The sequence below is a fragment of the Lentinula edodes genome, assembly GCF_021015755.1.
Source record: "Lentinula edodes strain Le(Bin) 0899 ss11 chromosome Unknown C8R40scaffold_9, whole genome shotgun sequence".
Classification (NCBI taxonomy): domain Eukaryota; kingdom Fungi; phylum Basidiomycota; class Agaricomycetes; order Agaricales; family Omphalotaceae; genus Lentinula; species Lentinula edodes.
Window position 1 is genome coordinate 94,402 of NW_025764315.1, and position 19,765 is coordinate 114,166.

Genomic DNA, 19,765 nt, shown 5'->3' on the forward strand with positions numbered 1-19,765 from the left:
GATGAAGAAGATATATTGGCAGATTGTATGGGGAAATCACTATCTATTTCGTGAAATCACTTAGTCTCACTTCGATTTGCTTTTGTAAATTTGTGTTCTCCATACAGTCAATATATCGCAAACAAGTGCATCTATTCATCTGCACTGGTACTCATCATCTGAAATTTCTTCCTTGTTCCTTCAACCTCATCATCGTCAAACACTCTCTTCTTCAACTGCTTCCGCGTTGTTCCCACGTTCACTTGTGCCATCGCCTTCGCTTTGATCCACTCCTGTTTTTCAACGTTAGCTTATCCTTTCGCTGGTACAATCTTCACGGTTTTGTCTCACCTGCGTGAACCTTCCATCTAATAGTGTTACCGACCGGAGCAGCAACTTTGCCTTTGAAATTGTCTTGCTGTTCCCTTCGATACCTATCATCGAAAAACCTACATCAATTATGTCTCCTACATGGAACTTCTGAGGGTTGATTGTCTCTGTCCTGTTCGCATTTATTTGTCAGTATATCACAACTCATTCCTCACCTGCGACTTTACCTCTTTTTCCCCTCTTCACTAGTGAATTCCTCACCATACAGAACGACATTCTCCTCCCCATGTACCAACCCCAAATCACTGTTGCGCACACGGTGCATGGCTCCATGCATGTCGACTTGCCTATCGATGTCTACCCACTCCATTTCTGGTGCTTGGTTCCTGGGCGTGAACATGCGATTCCCAAGCTCAACTGCCCGCCTATTGTTCACATTTTTGAACTCAACACATGCTAGCCCATTCAGCGCTCGTGCAAACATTGCATACACTTCCATAATTCCTTCACAATCGTTATCAAATGCGACACTTCCCAGGCCTGATATGACAATCCACTGCCTTGTGTGGCGTGCTTTCTGCATCGTTCTATTTGCTGTTTAACCGTCTTGTTCATTGCCCAAATATCGCAGTAATGACTTACTTTTCTGACTGCCTCTTCAATGGTGGCAAGCATTTCTCTTCAATGACCCCCTGCATGTGAAAAACTACTTCTTGTGGTTCGCTGGCGCTTTCACTATTGCACTCGCCATTGCGCTCACTCCACGTCATCCGCCAGCACTCTGGTCCTTCAAATTTCAACAGCTCTACTCTACTCTTCCATTCGTTATTCTTTCAACGGCATTATTGGGTGTTTTTATCATTGCAAATGCGTCCTTACCTCTTGCACCTCACTGATTTGGATGTGGTTCGGTCGGTTGTCCCGCCGATGACTTTGGATTTCTTCGAGTGCTTGACCTATGGTAAGTGTTAATATATTTTGCTGCTTGCAGTATTCATTCTCACTGACCTGCTCCTTTGTTATCATACCTACTGTCCATGCTATCGTTTGCGACTTCGTTTTCTGGTACTTCCGCTGCTAAAGTCGATCCCTCTTTCTTTTTGTTCTTCCTCCTACCAATTTGGATTCGACCCAATTTTGAACGGCGTTTACAATATTACTTCTCATGAAGTCTGCCCCTTTCTCTCTTTTTCTTCTTCTGACTTCAATTTTGGTAATCTACTTTGCCGTTCGCAATTTGAAGCGGTATTTACTATATCTTTTTGTATTCTTCTGTCTTCTCATTGACTGTCCTGTCACCTTTCCACTCCTTCTCTGCTGTTTTACTTCATGATTCTCATTTGCCCGTTGCCATTTCCCTGTACTTCTGCCACCCAATGTCAACTGCCATCTTTACTGACGCTGTACCCCTCCCTGTCTGTGTGTTTTATTCCGCGGCTTTGTATTTGTTCGACTTCTTTTTTGCCTGAAAGGTGCTCTCTGCTCTCTGTTTTGGCATTCCAGCTTCGTTACTTACCTGTCAATTGCGCGGTTTAATTTCATTTACCTCCGATGCGCCTCTTGTGCCGCAATTCTTTTCCATTGCATTACTGTCCTTTCCAGTTTGTTGATATATCTGTGCTTCTGCTCTTCCCCCTCTTCTTCAATCCTTGCTCTGCGCATACAAGTCCTTTCCTATCCCCTGTAACTTCTGCATAATTGTCCACGATGTCAAGGTATGAAATCCTTCATTCCTTTTCTACTTTGCTCTGTCTTGCTCACTACCAATATCTCTGTAGCATCACCGATTCTACTAATTCTTCAATCTCAAAAGTTGGCGATTGCACATCACCTCCAACTGGTCTTTCTAATAGTGCTGCCGCCAAACAGCTTTCTGCGGCACATTCTTTGGTAGATTATCCTCTTTCACCCTCGGAGCATCCGCCTGCTCTCAAAAGTACTCCACCTGAATCTCCTCTGCATCCATATCCTGAAGATGCGACCACTGGTGATACCGAGCTTTTCGAAACTGGTGCAGCTGTCAGTACCGTCCACCACATTCGCACTGGGACTTCTCCAATGTCTGTTCTATCACTGCGACTCTTATCATACTATGCCCACTGACTATTGTTGCAGGCCTTCCTCTCCCACCATATTGACTACTGCCGCCCCGCCACTCCATTTTGTCTATAATCCTGACTTTTCTAGTGCGCTGATTTTTTGTTTTCGTTAACTGCACTATCTGACTGTTCTGTGTAAGGTATCAATCCATCTACTGCTGTTCGGCTTCATGATCCCATGCCAGTTAACGCATTGCTGTCTTCTCCGCCTCAAAATTTTTTTTTGAATCACGAGCCCCAGTTTTCAACTGAAGTACTTAACCTTGGTCCTTTCAAACGAAAATCGTATGCTATTCCTCTATTGTCCGTTATAAATCATACTCACATCTTATCAGTAGTGTTTCGGTTTCTGAATCAGAGTCTGATGGCCCTGCTTCACCTACAAAGCGTTCCCGTCCCGAGTCAGCTTCCCTCTCTGCAACTCCTAGCACCATTGTTATCAACGGTGTGCGCTTTGTTCAGGAACGTTCCGTTGCTCTTGCAGCACCTCGAAGCTTCATTACTGCTTCTGAACTTAACTCTCTCAATAATCTTGGTGCCGTACCTCACTTTGAGCTACCCTCTACTCCATCTCCTGCGTCTTCTGCAACTCCTGTGCACCCCCACTCTGCCTTTCAATCTTTTCATCATATTGATGATGTACCTGGCCTTGGGGTACCCACCTGTGCTACACCTATCGTTCCCACTGTTCCCTCTCCTACTAAAAATGGGTCCGGTCGGCGCAATGATTCAGCCAATCGCTTGGCTCTAATTGTCATGCCTTGCCTGATTTTGCTTCATTACCTATCATATTCCTCCTTACTACCTTCCTATAGCTCCCCACTGTATACCCAGAGCTCCCCTTGTCCGCTTTTACCATTATGTAATATGCCACATGGCTGTCACATGTATAGTATATAGGCTGGGGACTCCCCTCGGAGCTCCCCAGCGTGTTATTGTCAAATCTTATCTGGAAACTCTTCCAACCTGGCTTGGTCCCTGTTAGTACAGTCTACTTGTACTTGCTAACAGGGCCTGACACGTCTCACCTGTCATATATTTCCTCTTTATCTGTTTCCCTCAACTCTGTTTCCTTCACCTCTGTTTCACTCAACTCTGTTTCTCTTCTCTGTCTCACCTCTCTGAACACCTCTCTCAACTTCCTGAGCCTCTCCTACGACTTACAGTCTACGTCGAGGCTCCACACCCCCAACCACCTCCATCCTCACCAACTACACCTCCTTCCCCCACTCCAGGACCTTTGGCTAGGTCCACCCAAGCTCCGCAACCACCACTGGTCAGGCTCCCTACACCAGTAGCGGCACTTATCCCACCTCCCCTTGTACGGCCTAGGCAGCTGTCCTGCTTGCTTAGGCCCAGTCCAGATAGGACAAGAGCAGGCCTTTTGTGCCAGGCCTCACATAATAACACGCTCAAAGGGAGCTCTTTCTAGTGGTGCTAGAGGTTTCTGGAAGGTGATAGAGGAGTGAAAGGAAAGAAGGAGTTGTAGCTTGGCCAGGGGGTCATTTTGCCTGGTGAGGTATTTACCTCTATTGGATTGATCTCTCCATTCCAGAAACAAATCCTACCATTCGAGAGCCTCAATTCCAGGCTCCAGAACGCATCCTTGACTGTCCCATTCCGACTTGGGGTTCCAGAGATATGCTCCCCTCCATCTCACTTACCTCCCCTCGGAGGTGGGACTATCATATCTCCTCCAATTCTGTTCGCGTTTCGGACGTGTTTGGACCAGTTTCAAGCTCTATTTCACAGCTTTCGAACGCTCCCCTGACCGCCCTATGGAGCTCCTCCGTTCCAGAGCAATGTTCCCCTCACTGTCAGCCAGTACTACGAGGAGAGGAGGTATGATAACTTCTTCAATTCTCCTCGCATTTGGGACGTGTTCAGGGCGTTTGGAAGCTCTACATCATAGCTTCCTAACGTTGCCTTGAACGATTCATGGAGATCCCCTGTCCCAGAGGAATGTTCCCCTCACTGTCAGCCAGTACTACGAGGAGAGGAGGTATCATAACTTCTTCGATTCCCCTCGCATTTGGGACGTGTTCAGGGCGTTTGGAAGCTCTACATCATAGCTTCCTAACGTTGCCTTGAACGCTTCATGGAGATCCCCTGTCCCAGAGGAATGTTCCCCTCACTGTCAGCCAGTACTACGAGGAGAGGAGGTATCATAACTTCTTCGATTCCCCTCGCATTTGGGACGTGTTCAGGGCGTTTGGAAGCTCTACATCATAGCTTCCTAACGTTGCCTTGAACGCTTCATGGAGATCCCCTGTCCCAGAGGAATGTTCCCCTCACTGTCAGCCAGTACTACGAGGAGAGGAGGTATCATAACTTCTTCGATTCCCCTCGCATTTGGGACGTGTTCAGGGCGTTTGGAAGCTCTACATCATAGCTTCCTAACGTTGCCTTGAACGCTCTATGGAGATCCCCTGTCCCAGAGGAATGTCCCCCTCACTGTCAGCCAGTACTACGAGGAGAGGAGGTATGATAACTCCTTCAGCTCTGCTCGCATATGGGACGTTCTTGGACCGTCTGGAAGCTCTGCTCTCTACCTTTTCAATGCCCCCTTGACCGTCCCATGGAGCTCCTTTGTTCCGGAGTGGTGTCCTCCTCATTGTCAGCCAGTACTGTGAGAAGGGCAGGTACCACCACTCCTTCACTTCTGCTTTCATTTGGGACATTCTGGGAGCGTCAGGAAGTGCTTCTGGACCTCTTTCCAATGCCCTATCTGGTGCTCAGGTCAATTCCTGCATTCTGAGCTATGCTCCTGTCACTGTCCCCTTCACACCGAAACCTGTTCTATGGGACCTTCTACCATTATGGGGGAGTTTTCTGTAACTGTTATTTCTATGTGGACCTTGAGGAAGCCTATGACTGCTATGTGGGGATTTCTGCTGATAGGACCTCCCTGCTATAGCTCCGGTATGGTGACCCTTGCTAACGTTGAGTTTCTGTTCAACAAGTATGCTGGGCACTCCTCCAGGTATATACCCATCCTACGACTGCTATGTGGGGATCTCTGCTGATAGTCAAGTTTCCGTTTGACAATGAGCTCCTCACTATAGCTCCGGTTGGCAACCCTTGCTGAACGTCACAAATTTTGTTTGACAACTATGCTGGGCAAGTATATATCTGTTACATGGAACTCAACTGTGCATGATTACTCCTGGAACCTTCGAGGGCTCAGGTGTTAAAGAGGGGGGTAATGTCATGCCTTGCCTGATTTTGCTTCATTACCTATCATATTCCTCCTTACTACCTTCCTATAGCTCCCCACTGTATACCCAGAGCTCCCCTTGTCCGCTTTTACCATTATGTAATATGCCACATGGCTGTCACATGTATAGTATATAGGCTGGGGACTCCCCTCGGAGCTCCCCAGCGTGTTATTGTCAAATCTTATCTGGAAACTCTTCCAACCTGGCTTGGTCCCTGTTAGTACAGTCTACTTGTACTTGCTAACAGGGCCTGACACGTCTCACCTGTCATATATTTCCTCTTTATCTGTTTCCCTCAACTCTGTTTCCTTCACCTCTGTTTCACTCAACTCTGTTTCTCTTCTCTGTCTCACCTCTCTGAACACCTCTCTCAACTTCCTGAGCCTCTCCTACGACTTACAGTCTACGTCGAGGCTCCACACCCCCAACCACCTCCATCCTCACCAACTACACCTCCTTCCCCCACTCCAGGACCTTTGGCTAGGTCCACCCAAGCTCCGCAACCACCACTGGTCAGGCTCCCTACACCAGTAGCGGCACTTATCCCACCTCCCCTTGTACGGCCTAGGCAGCTGTCCTGCTTGCTTAGGCCCAGTCCAGATAGGACAAGAGCAGGCCTTTTGTGCCAGGCCTCACACTAATTGAGTCAGCAATCCGGGAGAAACTTATGAAAACCCCAACCCGGCCCTCAGTTCCTGTGCGCCCAACTCCCTCTTCGCAATATCTGTCATCTTCTCCCCAACGTACTCCTTCGTCGCGTTTATTATCTAGTCCTTTAGATTGCGGTCCCATTTTTGCTGCGCCTACTGCAGAATCTGCCTGTGAACCACGCGACGATGATGGCTTAGGACCTAATGGATGCCTTCAGGTATCTCTTATGGATCCCTTACTCTGCAACTCGTATCGGATGATCAAAAATTTGCGGTACTTCATAAAACTCCCTTTGTGCGCCTCTTTTTCGTTCCTAATTCCTTTGCACAGTTCTGTTGTGCTGTATCCTGTGGGCAATGATTCTGCACCTTCTGAAGATTGCGACTGGGAATCTTTCAGTGCTGTCTTCAAACGATTGCCAGGCCACCAGCAAAGGTACTTTGCTTATCCTCTTCCAATTACCTTACTCATTTTCTTCTCTGCCAGGTCTCTTATGAATTCAGTTCTCTTCGAAAGTCGAGGTGGCTGGTTCAACCCGGCCCGGGCCGACCCTTCTCTGCTGAAGCTGAATTCAAAGAATCTCCCTGCCACGATCTCGCCTATTTTGAAACCCCAATTTCCTGCTCTTTGTCTCACCACGGGTATTGTTCAAAAATGTTCCATCATTCAGCCATCCATTCTCCATTTGGGTAACGGTCAAACTCGGACTGTCCGCGAGGTTCTTGTCAAAGGTTTTGCCCAAGAGTCGCAGCGCGCTTTTGCTTTTTTTGGAAAAATCTTCGGGTTTGACTCTGTGTCTGTCGCTGCCTCGGCTGGTGTTGTCAGCTACTCGTCGATGCAGTTATTTCAAAATCAGAAGAAAGACAACCCCAATGACTTCTCTCCTACAAAGCGTGTGTTGATCATTCTAGTTCTATATATTGCTTGCTTATGTTGTCTGCATAGTTGCTCGTTCCTATTGCCCTGAACGATATGCCGAAAGTGATCCTAGATTGAAGCTCTATGGTCATTTTCGTCTTCCGGTGCCATTCCCTAGTCAAAGTACGAAATTCCACCCCCCAAAATCGGCTCCTACTGATCCTAAGCTCATAGTTCTTATATTCGATGGCAGGCGCGCAGCGACTGACTTAGCTTTCGAATGTGAAGCGAACCAGCTGCATGAAATTGCCATCAATAGCTATCCCCTTTATCAAAATGGTGATGTCGATCTTCCTGACGGTGCCATTGTCACCGTTGGTTATACTGCTCATACCTACGCAACAAAATCTCATTATCGTGACGTGCCTGTCGGCCTATCTCTCGATCTTGCCTTCATAGTTCTTCTGGCATTACCATCTGATCTCCGCGATCCTATTCCTCAGCCAGCAATGTCTTCGTATTCCAATACGACACCACATATTCGCTATCAAACACCGTCCAACTCCTTCACCCCTGTGAACACCTTGTCCCAACCAACCTCATTCTCTCGTTTTCATCCCCCAAGCCCCACTGCTTCTGCAGGTAGACTCTCCAGTCCCTCTAATGGCAGTCCTTTCACAAGGCGCACTGTCAACATGCATGCATTATCCGTTGGCGATATCGGGCCTAGCAGGGATGTTTCTGATCCTCATTTTTCTGGTCTTTCTTCCCCGGATCATCGCAGTGACATTCCTGTTATTCATACTGCCCGCCGGCGTCCTGTTGCCATGACCCCTCTGGAGGCTGAACTCGAGGCTGAACTCGATCTCGAGGATGATTTATTGTGCCTTGACCGCGACTGAATACTGTGGTATTGATGTGATTATGTCTTCGCCTGTTTCTATACATGACATGACAATTGCTACCCCTGTATTCTCTTCATCGATTCACTCTAAATCCTGTGTGTACTTGAGACATACAATACTCTTGTCGTTTGATCATTGCTATGTTGTGCACTTTTTTTGTTATCTTCACATCGCTACTTTATCACTTTCATTAGCATCTGTCTATACAACGTTCTATACATTCTTTTTAATTGTTAATCACAATTTTGCAAGTCATATCAACATTTTTCAATTATGAGACCGTACACAACATCCTTCTGGCACATTAAAATCTGTTCGATTACACTACGTGAATCTTGATTTTTAGTCCTTGTCGGCGCAGAGCAGGTCCCATATCATACAACATCCCCATGTAATATTCATCGCATTCCCCATTCCGTACACTGATTTGCACTTGTAAGCCCCACAATCGATCTCGGAACTGATGTGCTACTGCAAAATTCTAGGAGTGCATTAGTTGTCGATCTCAGTTCTAACACATCGTCACTTACCACTCGAACTTCAAATACTTTCGTCAATGCATCAAAGAATCGATACAGTGTCTCTGTGTTCTGGACATCAAGAAGATGCACAGCATTCTGCTCTGCCGCTAGGAGCAGTACCTTTTCCACCAAAGACATGCTCACTTCATTGATAATCCCTCCTACCTGGCGGGTAGGAAGCTCAGTGAGTACTTTGTAGATGGATTTCTCGCTTCTACTAACTGTTGTTAGTTGAAAAATCTCAGTTAATTGGGTGCATACCTGGCGCCACTTCCTAAATTCTGCACGATCGCAAACTCCCTCAGTGCCAGCACTGCCTGTACTTCTTCACCGCCTACTTCAACCCGGTTTGACAACTCGAAATACTCAAGAAGGATCTGTCTTGGTTTATACACCATGTCCCAGCTTATCCTATGTGCGTTATCCACTTCTCTCGGCCCTGGCCCAAAGTATTCAACTTCATGTATCCACGTCCTGCCATCACCGATCCATCGAGGAGTTGCAAAGCTCAATTCCTGCCTGCACCCAATTGTCCTATCCAACGATGGTTTCACTTCCACTTGAAATCCTCGGTGGTTGTATTTCATCAATGGTGCATCGTACTTTCGCAGAAGGCCACCTCTGGAGTTAACAACGAGTGTTGCGTTGTCATTGAATGTGGTATTTGGGAACAAGGAGTATGCTGCGCGCTGTGTGATTATATTCATAACACATGCTGGTTCTGTGAGCTTTTTCTTTCATTGCATAAGTACGCATGGATCTTACTTGAATGAAACTGAAGTATCACCGCTTCTGGGATAATCTTTGTCGCAACCAGTTGTATCCTCATACTGTCTCCTCGTACAAAATTCCACACCTCTGCAATATTCCTCGACACATAAATCTCAGCTCCCTTTATATCGCGACTCACGATCGCTTCCGCATTCTCTCTGCAGATGACTTCGGATTCGATGACGCGCTGAACATCCTCGTGGAAGTGGTGATTTTGTTTGCCCACTGGTTTGAATGCGTAGTGTATGGATTGGTACCACAATCCGACCTCCAGACATCTCTTTAACAAACAGTATGTGTCAAGATCACTGTTTCTGTACTCTTCCCGATTGAAGAATGCAAGTGCTACCGAGCCTGATATTATCATTCCTGTCGCCCCCTTTTATACAAAAATAAACCATCATTAAACCATCATTTGAGGCATGCGCACCTGCAAATGCTGAAAGTAACCAATTTCTGCATGTGTGCTAAAGAATTGCTTCAACACTTTGTCGACCTTCATAGCAGATGTCCGAAAAAGCTTCACTACAGCGCAATATATCCTGCATGTTTCTGATAATGCGTTCAGATCTGAATGATCAAGCCCCCGCAATATTCCAGAGACTATTCCTATTTCACTTTTCCAATACCGTCAGAAACTTAGGAAGTCCATTCTGCACTACACTCACAACAAATACTGCAACTTGAGTGTGCCCCCCATTGAAGAAACAGTCAAAATCAACTGCGACTCTTTGTGATGTGACCGACCTCTTCAAACGCCGCTTTTCTGATCGCCGTGGATTCTGCCACAGTTGTACACTCTTCTTCGGTCTGCCCCACCAAACTATACTGCCACTTTAGTTCGCCGCTGCTTCCTCAACTAGAGGCACATTACTCATAAACCGCGACTAGCTGTTAACAGACCTGGTCGCAACGCAGTTGGAATAATTTTTAAAAATACTAGAATATACCCGCGTGTCTTATTATGATCTCCCCAACTGTACCTTCGGACTGGACGTTCAAATTAAACCGAATTAAACTGTATTTCTGCTATGTGCTTGGCATGACCAATTGTTGAATTAACTCACGTGCCCTCGGAACCTTCATCGTTCGTTCGCCTATTATTGCTGAACTTGCCTACCTCTGATAAGTAACAATCCATGTGCTACTCATTACTGACACTCTTATACTGGTGGATAATAATCAGGGTATGTATTAGTTACCAATTTCCCTTCTACTTGTCGTAACTAATCAATTCCTTACAGCTTTTCCTCCTGTGCTCTGGGCCCCTTATGCGGAGTCCAACTGCTGCTGCTATTGCCAATAGCTTGCACAGTGTGTTTTACAATCTTAACTGTATTGTGTTGTGGTCTTCACCCATTGCTTTCTGCAAGTTTTGGTATCATGCACTGCATGTGTTTGCACTTGCCTTTGTCATACTGTGTTCTTGTTCCTGTTCTCTTTTGGAAACTATCACTCCAATGTCTATCATGTTGCTCATTGTACTTATCACAATGCTCTTGTGCTTTGTAACATGTGTCATTCATTGCATTTATTCAATTTACTCAACCCCATATTCTTCATACAAAGCAGCTCAGAGTTTGAAACCAACGCCCAATAATTCTGATTTATTGCCATATAGAGGTGGTGGTCGTAAAACTAAAGCTACTGCTTATTCTACAATGTGTTCTTCTTTTTATGCTCTTCCTAATGCAGTTCCAACTGCTCCTTTCACATTCCGTTCGCGCTTACCATCACACGATTTTTCTGTGAATCCTTCTGACTCTCTGTTATTATCTTCTAACCCTCGTGATTCTCCTCTTCATGCTGCTGCAGGTGGCGATGGTCATTCTTCAAATGTTAATGCCCCTGCATTCCAAGCTACATTTCTGAGCGGTGAGGATCAAGGATCTAATCTTTTGCTGCAACATGATAATGACATCGATTGCACTACTCCCTCTGTACCTAGTACTACTGATTTCCCACCTCCCCCTATTGTTCAGTCAGTGCAAGATGATATAATCCGGCGCTGGTGTGCTGCTTCTCAACCATCTCAATTTGAAGAGGCTGGTTGTGCTGTCTGTGGCTTACTAAAATTGAAAAGCGAGTTAAGTCTATTAAAGCATGTTCAAAATATGCTTCATGTCCTAGAGGTCCCTGGTGTCACTCGTGTTGTCAGAAAAAAGGCCACGGATCCAATCCGTGAGCGCAGTGGTCCTGTTATCGACAACACATGTAATATGATATGCAACTCATGCAGATCTGCTGTGCGCACTGGAAAAGTCCCACGATTTGCCCTTTGTAATGGGTTGTGGCTTGGCCAGGTACCACCTGAATTGAAAAATCTTACTTTCTATGAGCGGATCTTGGTTTCGAGAGTGCGCCATTCAAAATGTTTTGTTCGCGTTCAGCGGGGTGGTTCTAATGGTAATGGACACAGTAAGTTGGTCTCCAATGTCATTGCTTTTGAAAATCCCACTCCAAAAATATATAATATTCTTCCTCCTCCGAGGAAAGATATTGAGGAAGTATTAGCAATAATGTTTTCAGGTTCTGGATCACCAACAGATGATGATTATAAGCGTGCTTTGTTACTGGTCCGTCGAAATGTTGTTGCTGATGCAATCCATTGGTGCATATTGAACCATTGTGATTATAATGATGTTCTCTTTTCACCAGATAATCTGCAGGGGTATGCTGAGGATTCTCCTATTGTCAGTATTGAGTTCTTTGAAAAACATAGCAACCGCAATGCAGAAGGTGTGAGTGTACATGATGACCTTGACGATGATGGAATTGAAGGAGGTGACTGTGTTTTTACTGTGCATGGTATAGTAGGTGAAGATTTGCAGCACATGTCTTCCGAGGCTCAGAAGGCTCAGGCAATAAAACATCTTGATGCTGGTCGCAAATTCTTGCGCATGTCTCATGCCCAAAATCCAGAAAGTCTGTACAATAATCCACACCTATACCCAAAAATGTTTCCTTGGTTGTTTCCATTTGGTCTAGGTGGCATCGGTGGTACTAGATTACCCTCGAACAAATTATCTGATGAAAAACACAAGAGTTTGTTGATGTTGTACCATGATAAACGATTTCAAACTGACTTGTCATTTCCTTTTATAGCTTTTAGTCATGAACAAGTCAAAGCAGGCACTACTCAATCATACCTAGTTGCAAATTCAAAGAAATTTGATAGTATAACCTCCCGCATGTTATCTATTGACAAGGAAACACTGCAGGATTTAGCATCTCGTATGGCTGCTGGAGAATATGTGAAGCCTTCCACAGCACAAGAGAAAGACTGTTTCGCACTCCTTGGTGACCTTAATTATGGATCGACCAAAGTCAAGGGCTCTATTACTAGTAAAAAGAATATGCAACACGAAATTTGGTCATTGATAACACGCATAGGGGGCCCCGTCTGGTATTTTACTTTAGCACCTTGTGATCAAAAGCATCCAATATGCATATATTATGCTGATACTAATGAGTCATTTGATGTGCCTCTGCGCACTAGTGCTGAAAGGCGGCGCTTGCTCAGCAACAACCCTGCAGCTGGTGCACGGTTCTTCCATTTTATGGTATCATTATTTTTAGAAATTATTGTTGGTACTAAGTCGTCCAAACCAGGTGTTTTCGGTCCCAGTGCTGGTTATTATTGCACAGTTGAACAACAGGGCCGATTGACTTTGCATCTGCATGGTCTGATTTTTTCCAAAAAAACACTATCACCTCTCGAAATGAAACATCATTTAATAGATCCTTCTTCTGATTTTCAGCATCGCCTTATTGCATACTTAGAAAGTGTACGCATTGGTGAATTTTTGACAGGGGAGAAAGCTCAAGTTAAAGCAGCCATTGCAGATGCGGAAAAATCCGATTTATATGTTAGTCCTGAACTTGTATTACCTATACCTCCACCACTGTCTTGTTCATGTTCTCAACCTGATTGTATCGCATGTACATCATACACGCAATGGTTTAAACAATATCAGTTCACAATTGATGACCTACTTACAAAATCAAACCTGCATGACTGTTTGCGAGCTTTTTATCCTGACGGTAGTATCCGCAGTCTAGATAAGTGGGCTGTTTCGTGTCTGAACAATAAATTCAAGAAATGCAAAGCCCGATTCCCCAGAGCTGCATATATGTCATCCTCTGTCGATAGTGACAGTGGTCATTTAACATTGAAAAAGTTAGAGCCCTGGCTAAATGACATCTCTCCTCTGATTACATATACCATGCGCTGCAATACTGACGTTACTTGTCTGCTCTCTGGAACTGCAATCAAGGCTGTAGTGGCCTATGTTGCAGACTATATTACCAAAGTTGGTCTCAAAACGCACGTTGTGTTTGACAGTTTGAGGGCCATATTTGACAGAAATACGCACATTATGAATGGGCCGCAGTCTGATAAAGATAAATCCCGCATTCTAATGACCAAAATGGTTAATTTATTGGCTACTAAATTAGAACTGGGGAGTCCGATGATATGCATGTACCTTCTTCAAAATCCAGACCATTATACAAGCCACTTGTTTATACCTTTCTATTGGAAACCATTTGTAACTGAAGCACAAAAATTCTGGAATCCCAATGATGCCGAAATTGATAACAAGGTGTTATTAATCAAGCGCAAAGACATGTACATAGGCTTATCCTCAACATATGATTATACACATCGGCCAAAACAGCATGAAGTGTACAACTTATATGATTGGATCCTAACTTTCCATCGGATCAAGAGGTCCCGCAGAGCAAAGAAAAAGGAGCCAAATGTATCTGGCGATGAATCTGAATCTGAAATCAGTACAAATCAGTCGCATGAACTAAATTTGCCTTTTTTGAGTGGCCATCCATTATCATCATCCCATACTGTTGCGATGAGAAGAAACATAGATCGAGTCATTCCCAATTTTATTGGACCTCCTCTCCCTCGCCCAGATAAAGAGGACCGTGAATATTATTGCTGTGCCATGCTCACATTTTTTAAGCCATGGCGGTCTGGGGCTGATCTAAAGGGTCCTGCAGAGTCATGGCATGATGCATTCACATCCCATTCTTTCACTGATTGTGAAAACCTATATATCAAAAATATGAACCTCCGATATGAGTGTCTTGATTCTCGTGATGATTTTCGCCAGAAAATGAAAGAAGGTAATGCTGTGTCTTCATTAGCCAATGCGTTACCATTCAATCTAGATTGCATTGATGACAGATTGCATGCATCGCTATATACAAGACCATCCTTTGATGAAGATATTGTAGACAATGAGAATGACGAAACAATAGTGCTGTATGATCCTGATACTGGTATGCAAAAAGGTAAGCAATATATTGCTCGAGAACGAGCAATGAAGGTTATGCGAGATATACTGTTTACTGCTGGGTGGACCAATTCTCTGCCTATTGTACTCAATGCAAATAAACCTACCTCACTGCCCATTAGTATCCCTTCATGCTCTCCTACTGAATGGAATACCATAATTAAAACAATGCGCCAAGAAATTCTCCTAAAGAGAAAAGAGCACTTCCTTGACAACAAATGCAGTGACAAAAACGAGGCAAATACACATAAATGCAGACCTAATATTGTTGAGATTTGCGATAAAACCTACTTTGATAAATTAGGAATTGAATATGGTAGCATTAAGAAACTTACTGAATCTATCATCAATGACTTTCACCTAAATAGTGAACAAGAGCGGGCTTTTCGCATCATAGCACAACATTCAGCAGCAAATTGTATGGATCCACTGAAGATGTATATAGGGGGTATGGGCGGAACAGGTAAATCACAAATCATCAAAGCCGTCATCGAATTCTTCCAACTTCAGAAGCGCAGACATGCTGTTATTATAGTTGCCCCAACTGGCAATGCAGCAGCATTATTAGGGGGTTCAACTTACCATTTTCTTCTTGGGATAAATGGTAAGTTTGAAGAAGCACCAATCTCCACAATGTCGGAGGTCTGTTCACGTTTGCAAGGTATTGAATATGTTATATTGGATGAGGTTTCAATGGTATCATGTATCGAAATGTACCGCATTTCAGAAAGACTTGCGAAAGTGCGCAATCAAGCAGAATTAGCCTTTGGTGGTATGAACATGATCTTCGCCGGTGATTTTGCACAACTTCCACCAATTGGAGGCGAATCAGTTTCATTGTACACGCGCCATGCTGGTATGGATCCTAAGTCATTGAATGGTCAACGTGTGGCAATTGGGAAGGCATTGTGGCATCAAGTCACTACCGTAGTCATCTTGAGAAAGAATATGCGCAATCAGGGCCATTCCAAAGAAGATACCCAATTTCGCAAAGCTCTAGAGAATATGCGATACAAGGCTTGCACCAAAGAGGATATCAGATGCCTAGATCATCTTGTCTCTGCTAATAAACCAGGTCGACACTATATTGGTTCTGTACCATGGCGGAATGCTCCTATTATTGTGGGCGAAAACAAACAGAAAGATGAGATCAATCGCCTAGGTGCGATGAGATTTGCATCTGATACAAATCAGAAACTGATATTATTTCACAGTGAAGACTCTATAGTCACAGCTGCAAAGAAAAAAAGTGATCATAAGTCATCGAACACAATCAAGAAAACTAAAGTAAACACCATGAGCCATGACCTGCAGAAAATACTTTGGGATCTTCCGCCATCCACACATGAATATCATGCACCTGCAGTACTACCATTGTGTTATGGGATGCCAGTAATTATCCGTTACAATATGGCAACAGAGTTAAACATCACTAAGGGCCAGCGAGGTACTGTCTACTCATGGCAATGTAAAAAGGGTAAGCATGGTCAAACGGTACTGGATGTTTTGTTTGTTGAACTCGACAACCCACCTTCGCCTATACAAATCCAGCATCTACCACCAAATGTTGTGCCTATCATTAGAAGGGAAAACAAAGGATACGTCTATCTTCCAGATGATACAAAGATTAATATCGCAAGGAATCAAGTTGACGTACTGCTTGGCTTTGCTATGACTGCACACGCCTCACAAGGTCAAAGCCTACTTGTGAACACAACTGACTTAAACACCCTTGATGGACATCATGCATATTACACTGCATTATCTCGGAGCAAAAGTTATCATAACACAGCAATTTTACAAGGATTCGATGCAAAATATATAACAGGGGGTGCTTCGGGGGCACTGCGGAAGGAATTCAGAGAATTGGAATTATTAGATGAAATTACACGATTGAGATATGAAGGTAAGTGTGACAACACCGTCCAAGGAACAACAAGATTGGTTCTCATTGAATTGTTCAGAAAGTGGAAAGGAACATATTATAATCCACCTCTTACCCATACTTCAATCAGGTGGTCTGCGAGAGATCCTTATGTTGTTGAACAACACGATGTCATTCCATGGTCTATTATTGCATCGAAAACCAAAGAGAGGTCAGTCACTGTGGCATCTAGGGCAAACAACACTTCAGTCAACAGTGCTCCACTTCTTGCCACTAACGCACTCAAGCGCAAAGCTACAGAAGCCAACCTTGATGAAAATGGTAAATCACCGAGCAAGAAAGTGAGACATGTTGCAGAGCATTCAAATCGTCACCTTAAAGCAACAGAGCCAGCAGGCCCATCCACTGTTGAGTTTGCTTTTCAAGCCATGGGCACTGTTACCCCAACTGCAACACTAGCTATTCCAAGCTCAATAGATCATGTTGTCCCATCGCCTTCACCTCTCAAATCGTCAGTCCTCAATGTTCGCAACCAATACGAACAAAATGATATAGTGACTTTGCGATGGTCAAATAACTCATGTGCATTTGACTCCTTGTTCCTCATTATGCGTCAAATATGGATTGAAAGCACATACCAGATGTCATCGTATGTGAAATTACCTACTATAATGGATGGATTTCGTTTGCACTCATTAGGTGAAACTTCGTTAGAGTCTACTCGGGATCTCTTTCGAAACTCAGTCCAGAATGAACGAAACCTGCGCTGGGGTGCGTACACAAGTACACAAGATGTCCTGGTACAACTTCTACGGGCTGTTCGCCCATGTTTTGAAGCTTCCTTGACATGTGAGAATGGTCACATTCCATCGAGGAGACCTCAGCGACCACAGGCAACTGTATTTCATCCACCTTTCACTCAAGCACCATCATCAGCATTAGAATGGCTTAATAACATCCCCCCTTACGAATTTGGTCCCCGATGCACAACATGCAGTGGTCGCACATATAAACACCACACATTAACCACTGCACCACCTATTTTATCATTTAATATAGACGGAGTGCGCCCTTTTCTTATTGATCCTCGCATAACTTCTGTCATTGGGGGTAACAGAGTACATTACAGGCTGGCGGGTGTCTCCTATTACAGTATGGAACAAATGCACTTCATTTCAAGAATTATAGCAGGTAGTGGGGAAATTTATGTTCATGATGGCATGCACAATAATGGTGATATGGTTCGGGAAGCAAGTTGCATTGACAATGTACATCTATTAACATGCAGAGAATACACTGCATCTGCTCTTATATATATGCGACTCTAAATTTCGGACTCGTATATGCCACGCCGCGAAGCGGCGATGGCCCGCCTTCGCACGTTAATATTGTCGCACGCTGGTAAAATCTCAAGAACCAACGGATAATATGTACATCCTACATTTGTGAGGGTTACAATTAACGAGTAAAGTAATGAACCAAAACAACGTATATCACAGATTGTGGTGTATAAATAGGAATGTAGGGACGCCGCAGACCTACGACTAGGAAAAAGAAACTGCAAAGAGGACGTAGTACACGGGCGCCTTTGGATGGAAGAAATAATACAAACGAGAACCTCTAATGCATGTAATAGAGTACGAATAAAGATCAAGAGCAAAGACAAGTATGTGGGAAATATTTAAGATCTCTGGAGGCGAAGATGAGTTGGTGCAGAAAGGATGGTAAGTAAGGAGACGGTACCTTCTTCTGAGCAGCTGATTTGGCTGGAGCCTTAGCTCTACTGGCAGAGGTCTTCGCTTTCGTGGTAGATGGTTTTGCCTTGGCAGCAGCGGCTTTGGCTTTGGTTGTAGAAGTGGTGCCCGTGACAGCCTAGATAATCGATGAAGAGGAAAGTTAGCATTGAACGTAAACCACGGTCAAAGAAAGCACCTTCTTCGCAGTCGCGGAGGCTTTCTGAATGGCGGGTTTCTTTGCCGTGGCAGCCTTAGCTACCGGCTTTTTCGCCGGTACAGCTTTGGTCGGTGCTTTCCTGACGGTGGTCGGTGCTTTCTTGGCGACAGTCGGTTTTTGGGCCGGTTTGGTGGCGGCAGTCTTGGGGGCAGCAGCTTTGACTACAGGCTTCTTGGTTGCGACAGCTTTAGGCGCTTTCCTTGTGGACGTCGCAGTCGCCTTAGTAGTGGAAGTCTTGGAAGCGGGTGCCTTGATTACAGGTTTTTTGGCAGTGGTAGGCTTTGGTTTGGCAACTGGTTTGTTCTATTCAAGTCATGGGTAAAGGTCCAGTCTGAAATGTATGATGCTTACCTCCTTTGGTACAGAGGACTCAGGTGATTTGTTCTTGGGCGCAAGCTTCACTCGACCTACGAGCGAAGGATGTAAGTTATTGTAAGACATGCATTTGAGACATATACAGTACCAGAAGCGCCTATGAAAAACAGCGAACGATGAGTTTTGCCACAATGCAGTATATGAAAAGGAGATTCTCGCCTTTGGGTAGAACAAAGAATCCTTTGTCGTTTCCTGTAGCGATTGCCCTCGATATTTGCGTGTTCTGTGCGGCACCAATCTCAATCTTATACTTCTCTTCGATGTATCTACGAGGAATGCGGATTACTTCGAAATGAAAAACCTGTCAAAGGAAAGACTTACTTCTTGATCTGGGGGCGAGAAACACCAATTCTGGCTTCCTCGCGGTGATCAGCAATGCATTCCTGATGGAAAGATACACGTATCAGATGTGCATTAATGTCGGCGAGTTTTCAATTTTAGACAGAAGGCGGCGTGAAAGAGAGTCGGGGTAGTAGCTTCCAAAGAAAGGGAACTCACTTTAATCATATCGATATACGGAGGATGAGATGGAGCGGATTTAGAGCCTTTATCAGAGGACGAAGCCTTTTTCACAGCCATTTCGAGAGTAAAGAGGGCGGATAGCGTGATAGTGAAAAAGTGGAGTTGGTGGTAAGAGGTTGAGTTTAAAAATCAATCAACGGAAATTCGAACGCGCTCAGAGTAGCAGATCACGTGATCTGATTAGGGGTGTTTGTGCGCCACTGTTACTTACATTCATAGTTCCCTCAACTATAACTGCAGCGAAGTACATACTATTAACTACTTTATGTGCTTTAATATATTATTTAAACGACCATGTATGTAGGAGCTCATAATTGCAAGTCTTGATTGCGATATTTGTCGTACTTGAGTATCAGCTCGTACCATGCATGAGTCATTGATTGGAT

General features: G+C 44.5%; 8 protein-coding genes across 8 annotated transcripts; 5 read left to right on the top strand and 3 right to left on the bottom strand.

Moving 5' to 3' along the window:
- Positions 1-131: 131 nt before the first annotated feature.
- Positions 132-793, bottom strand: C8R40DRAFT_1168182 (uncharacterized protein; the record flags this gene model as incomplete). The annotated part of the gene is made up of 3 exons (XM_046231145.1): positions 132-272; positions 331-481; positions 537-793. 3 exons carry the CDS (start codon positions 791-793, stop codon positions 132-134), a joined length of 549 nt encoding a protein of 182 aa, XP_046088541.1.
- A 5,497-nt stretch (positions 794-6,290) lies between these two features.
- C8R40DRAFT_1263838 (uncharacterized protein) lies at positions 6,291-7,725 on the top strand (the record flags this gene model as incomplete). Its single annotated transcript, XM_046233878.1, has 5 exons — positions 6,291-6,550; positions 6,608-6,712; positions 6,764-7,170; positions 7,223-7,318; positions 7,370-7,725. Coding segments are annotated over 5 exons (1,221 nt in total), but the record flags the coding sequence as incomplete, so codon positions are not given.
- Positions 7,726-8,806: 1,081 nt separating this feature from the next.
- C8R40DRAFT_1040167 (uncharacterized protein) lies at positions 8,807-9,915 on the bottom strand (the record flags this gene model as incomplete). Its single annotated transcript, XM_046223892.1, has 4 exons — positions 8,807-9,276; positions 9,327-9,453; positions 9,502-9,711; positions 9,763-9,915. Coding segments are annotated over 4 exons (960 nt in total), but the record flags the coding sequence as incomplete, so codon positions are not given.
- A 1,636-nt stretch (positions 9,916-11,551) lies between these two features.
- Positions 11,552-12,403, top strand: C8R40DRAFT_1039794 (uncharacterized protein; the record flags this gene model as incomplete). Its single annotated transcript, XM_046223867.1, has 1 exon — positions 11,552-12,403. A coding segment is annotated over one exon (852 nt), but the record flags the coding sequence as incomplete, so codon positions are not given.
- A 1,557-nt stretch (positions 12,404-13,960) lies between these two features.
- Positions 13,961-14,533, top strand: C8R40DRAFT_1039807 (uncharacterized protein; the record flags this gene model as incomplete). The annotated part of the gene is made up of 1 exon (XM_046223868.1): positions 13,961-14,533. A coding segment is annotated over one exon (573 nt), but the record flags the coding sequence as incomplete, so codon positions are not given.
- An 876-nt stretch (positions 14,534-15,409) lies between these two features.
- On the top strand, positions 15,410-16,345 carry C8R40DRAFT_1009683 (uncharacterized protein; the record flags this gene model as incomplete). Its single annotated transcript, XM_046222840.1, has 1 exon — positions 15,410-16,345. A coding segment is annotated over one exon (936 nt), but the record flags the coding sequence as incomplete, so codon positions are not given.
- A 120-nt stretch (positions 16,346-16,465) lies between these two features.
- Positions 16,466-16,726, top strand: C8R40DRAFT_1027620 (uncharacterized protein; the record flags this gene model as incomplete). Its single annotated transcript, XM_046223104.1, has 1 exon — positions 16,466-16,726. A coding segment is annotated over one exon (261 nt), but the record flags the coding sequence as incomplete, so codon positions are not given.
- A 1,174-nt stretch (positions 16,727-17,900) lies between these two features.
- Positions 17,901-19,495, bottom strand: C8R40DRAFT_1247823 (uncharacterized protein). The gene is made up of 8 exons (XM_046233645.1): positions 19,356-19,495; positions 19,179-19,240; positions 19,017-19,123; positions 18,946-18,954; positions 18,834-18,889; positions 18,462-18,785; positions 18,273-18,401; positions 17,901-18,219 (listed from the first exon to the last, which is right to left on the bottom strand). Exons 1-8 carry the CDS (start codon positions 19,434-19,436, stop codon positions 18,211-18,213), a joined length of 777 nt encoding a protein of 258 aa, XP_046088548.1. The 5' UTR covers positions 19,437-19,495; the 3' UTR covers positions 17,901-18,210.
- Positions 19,496-19,765: the final 270 nt, after the last annotated feature.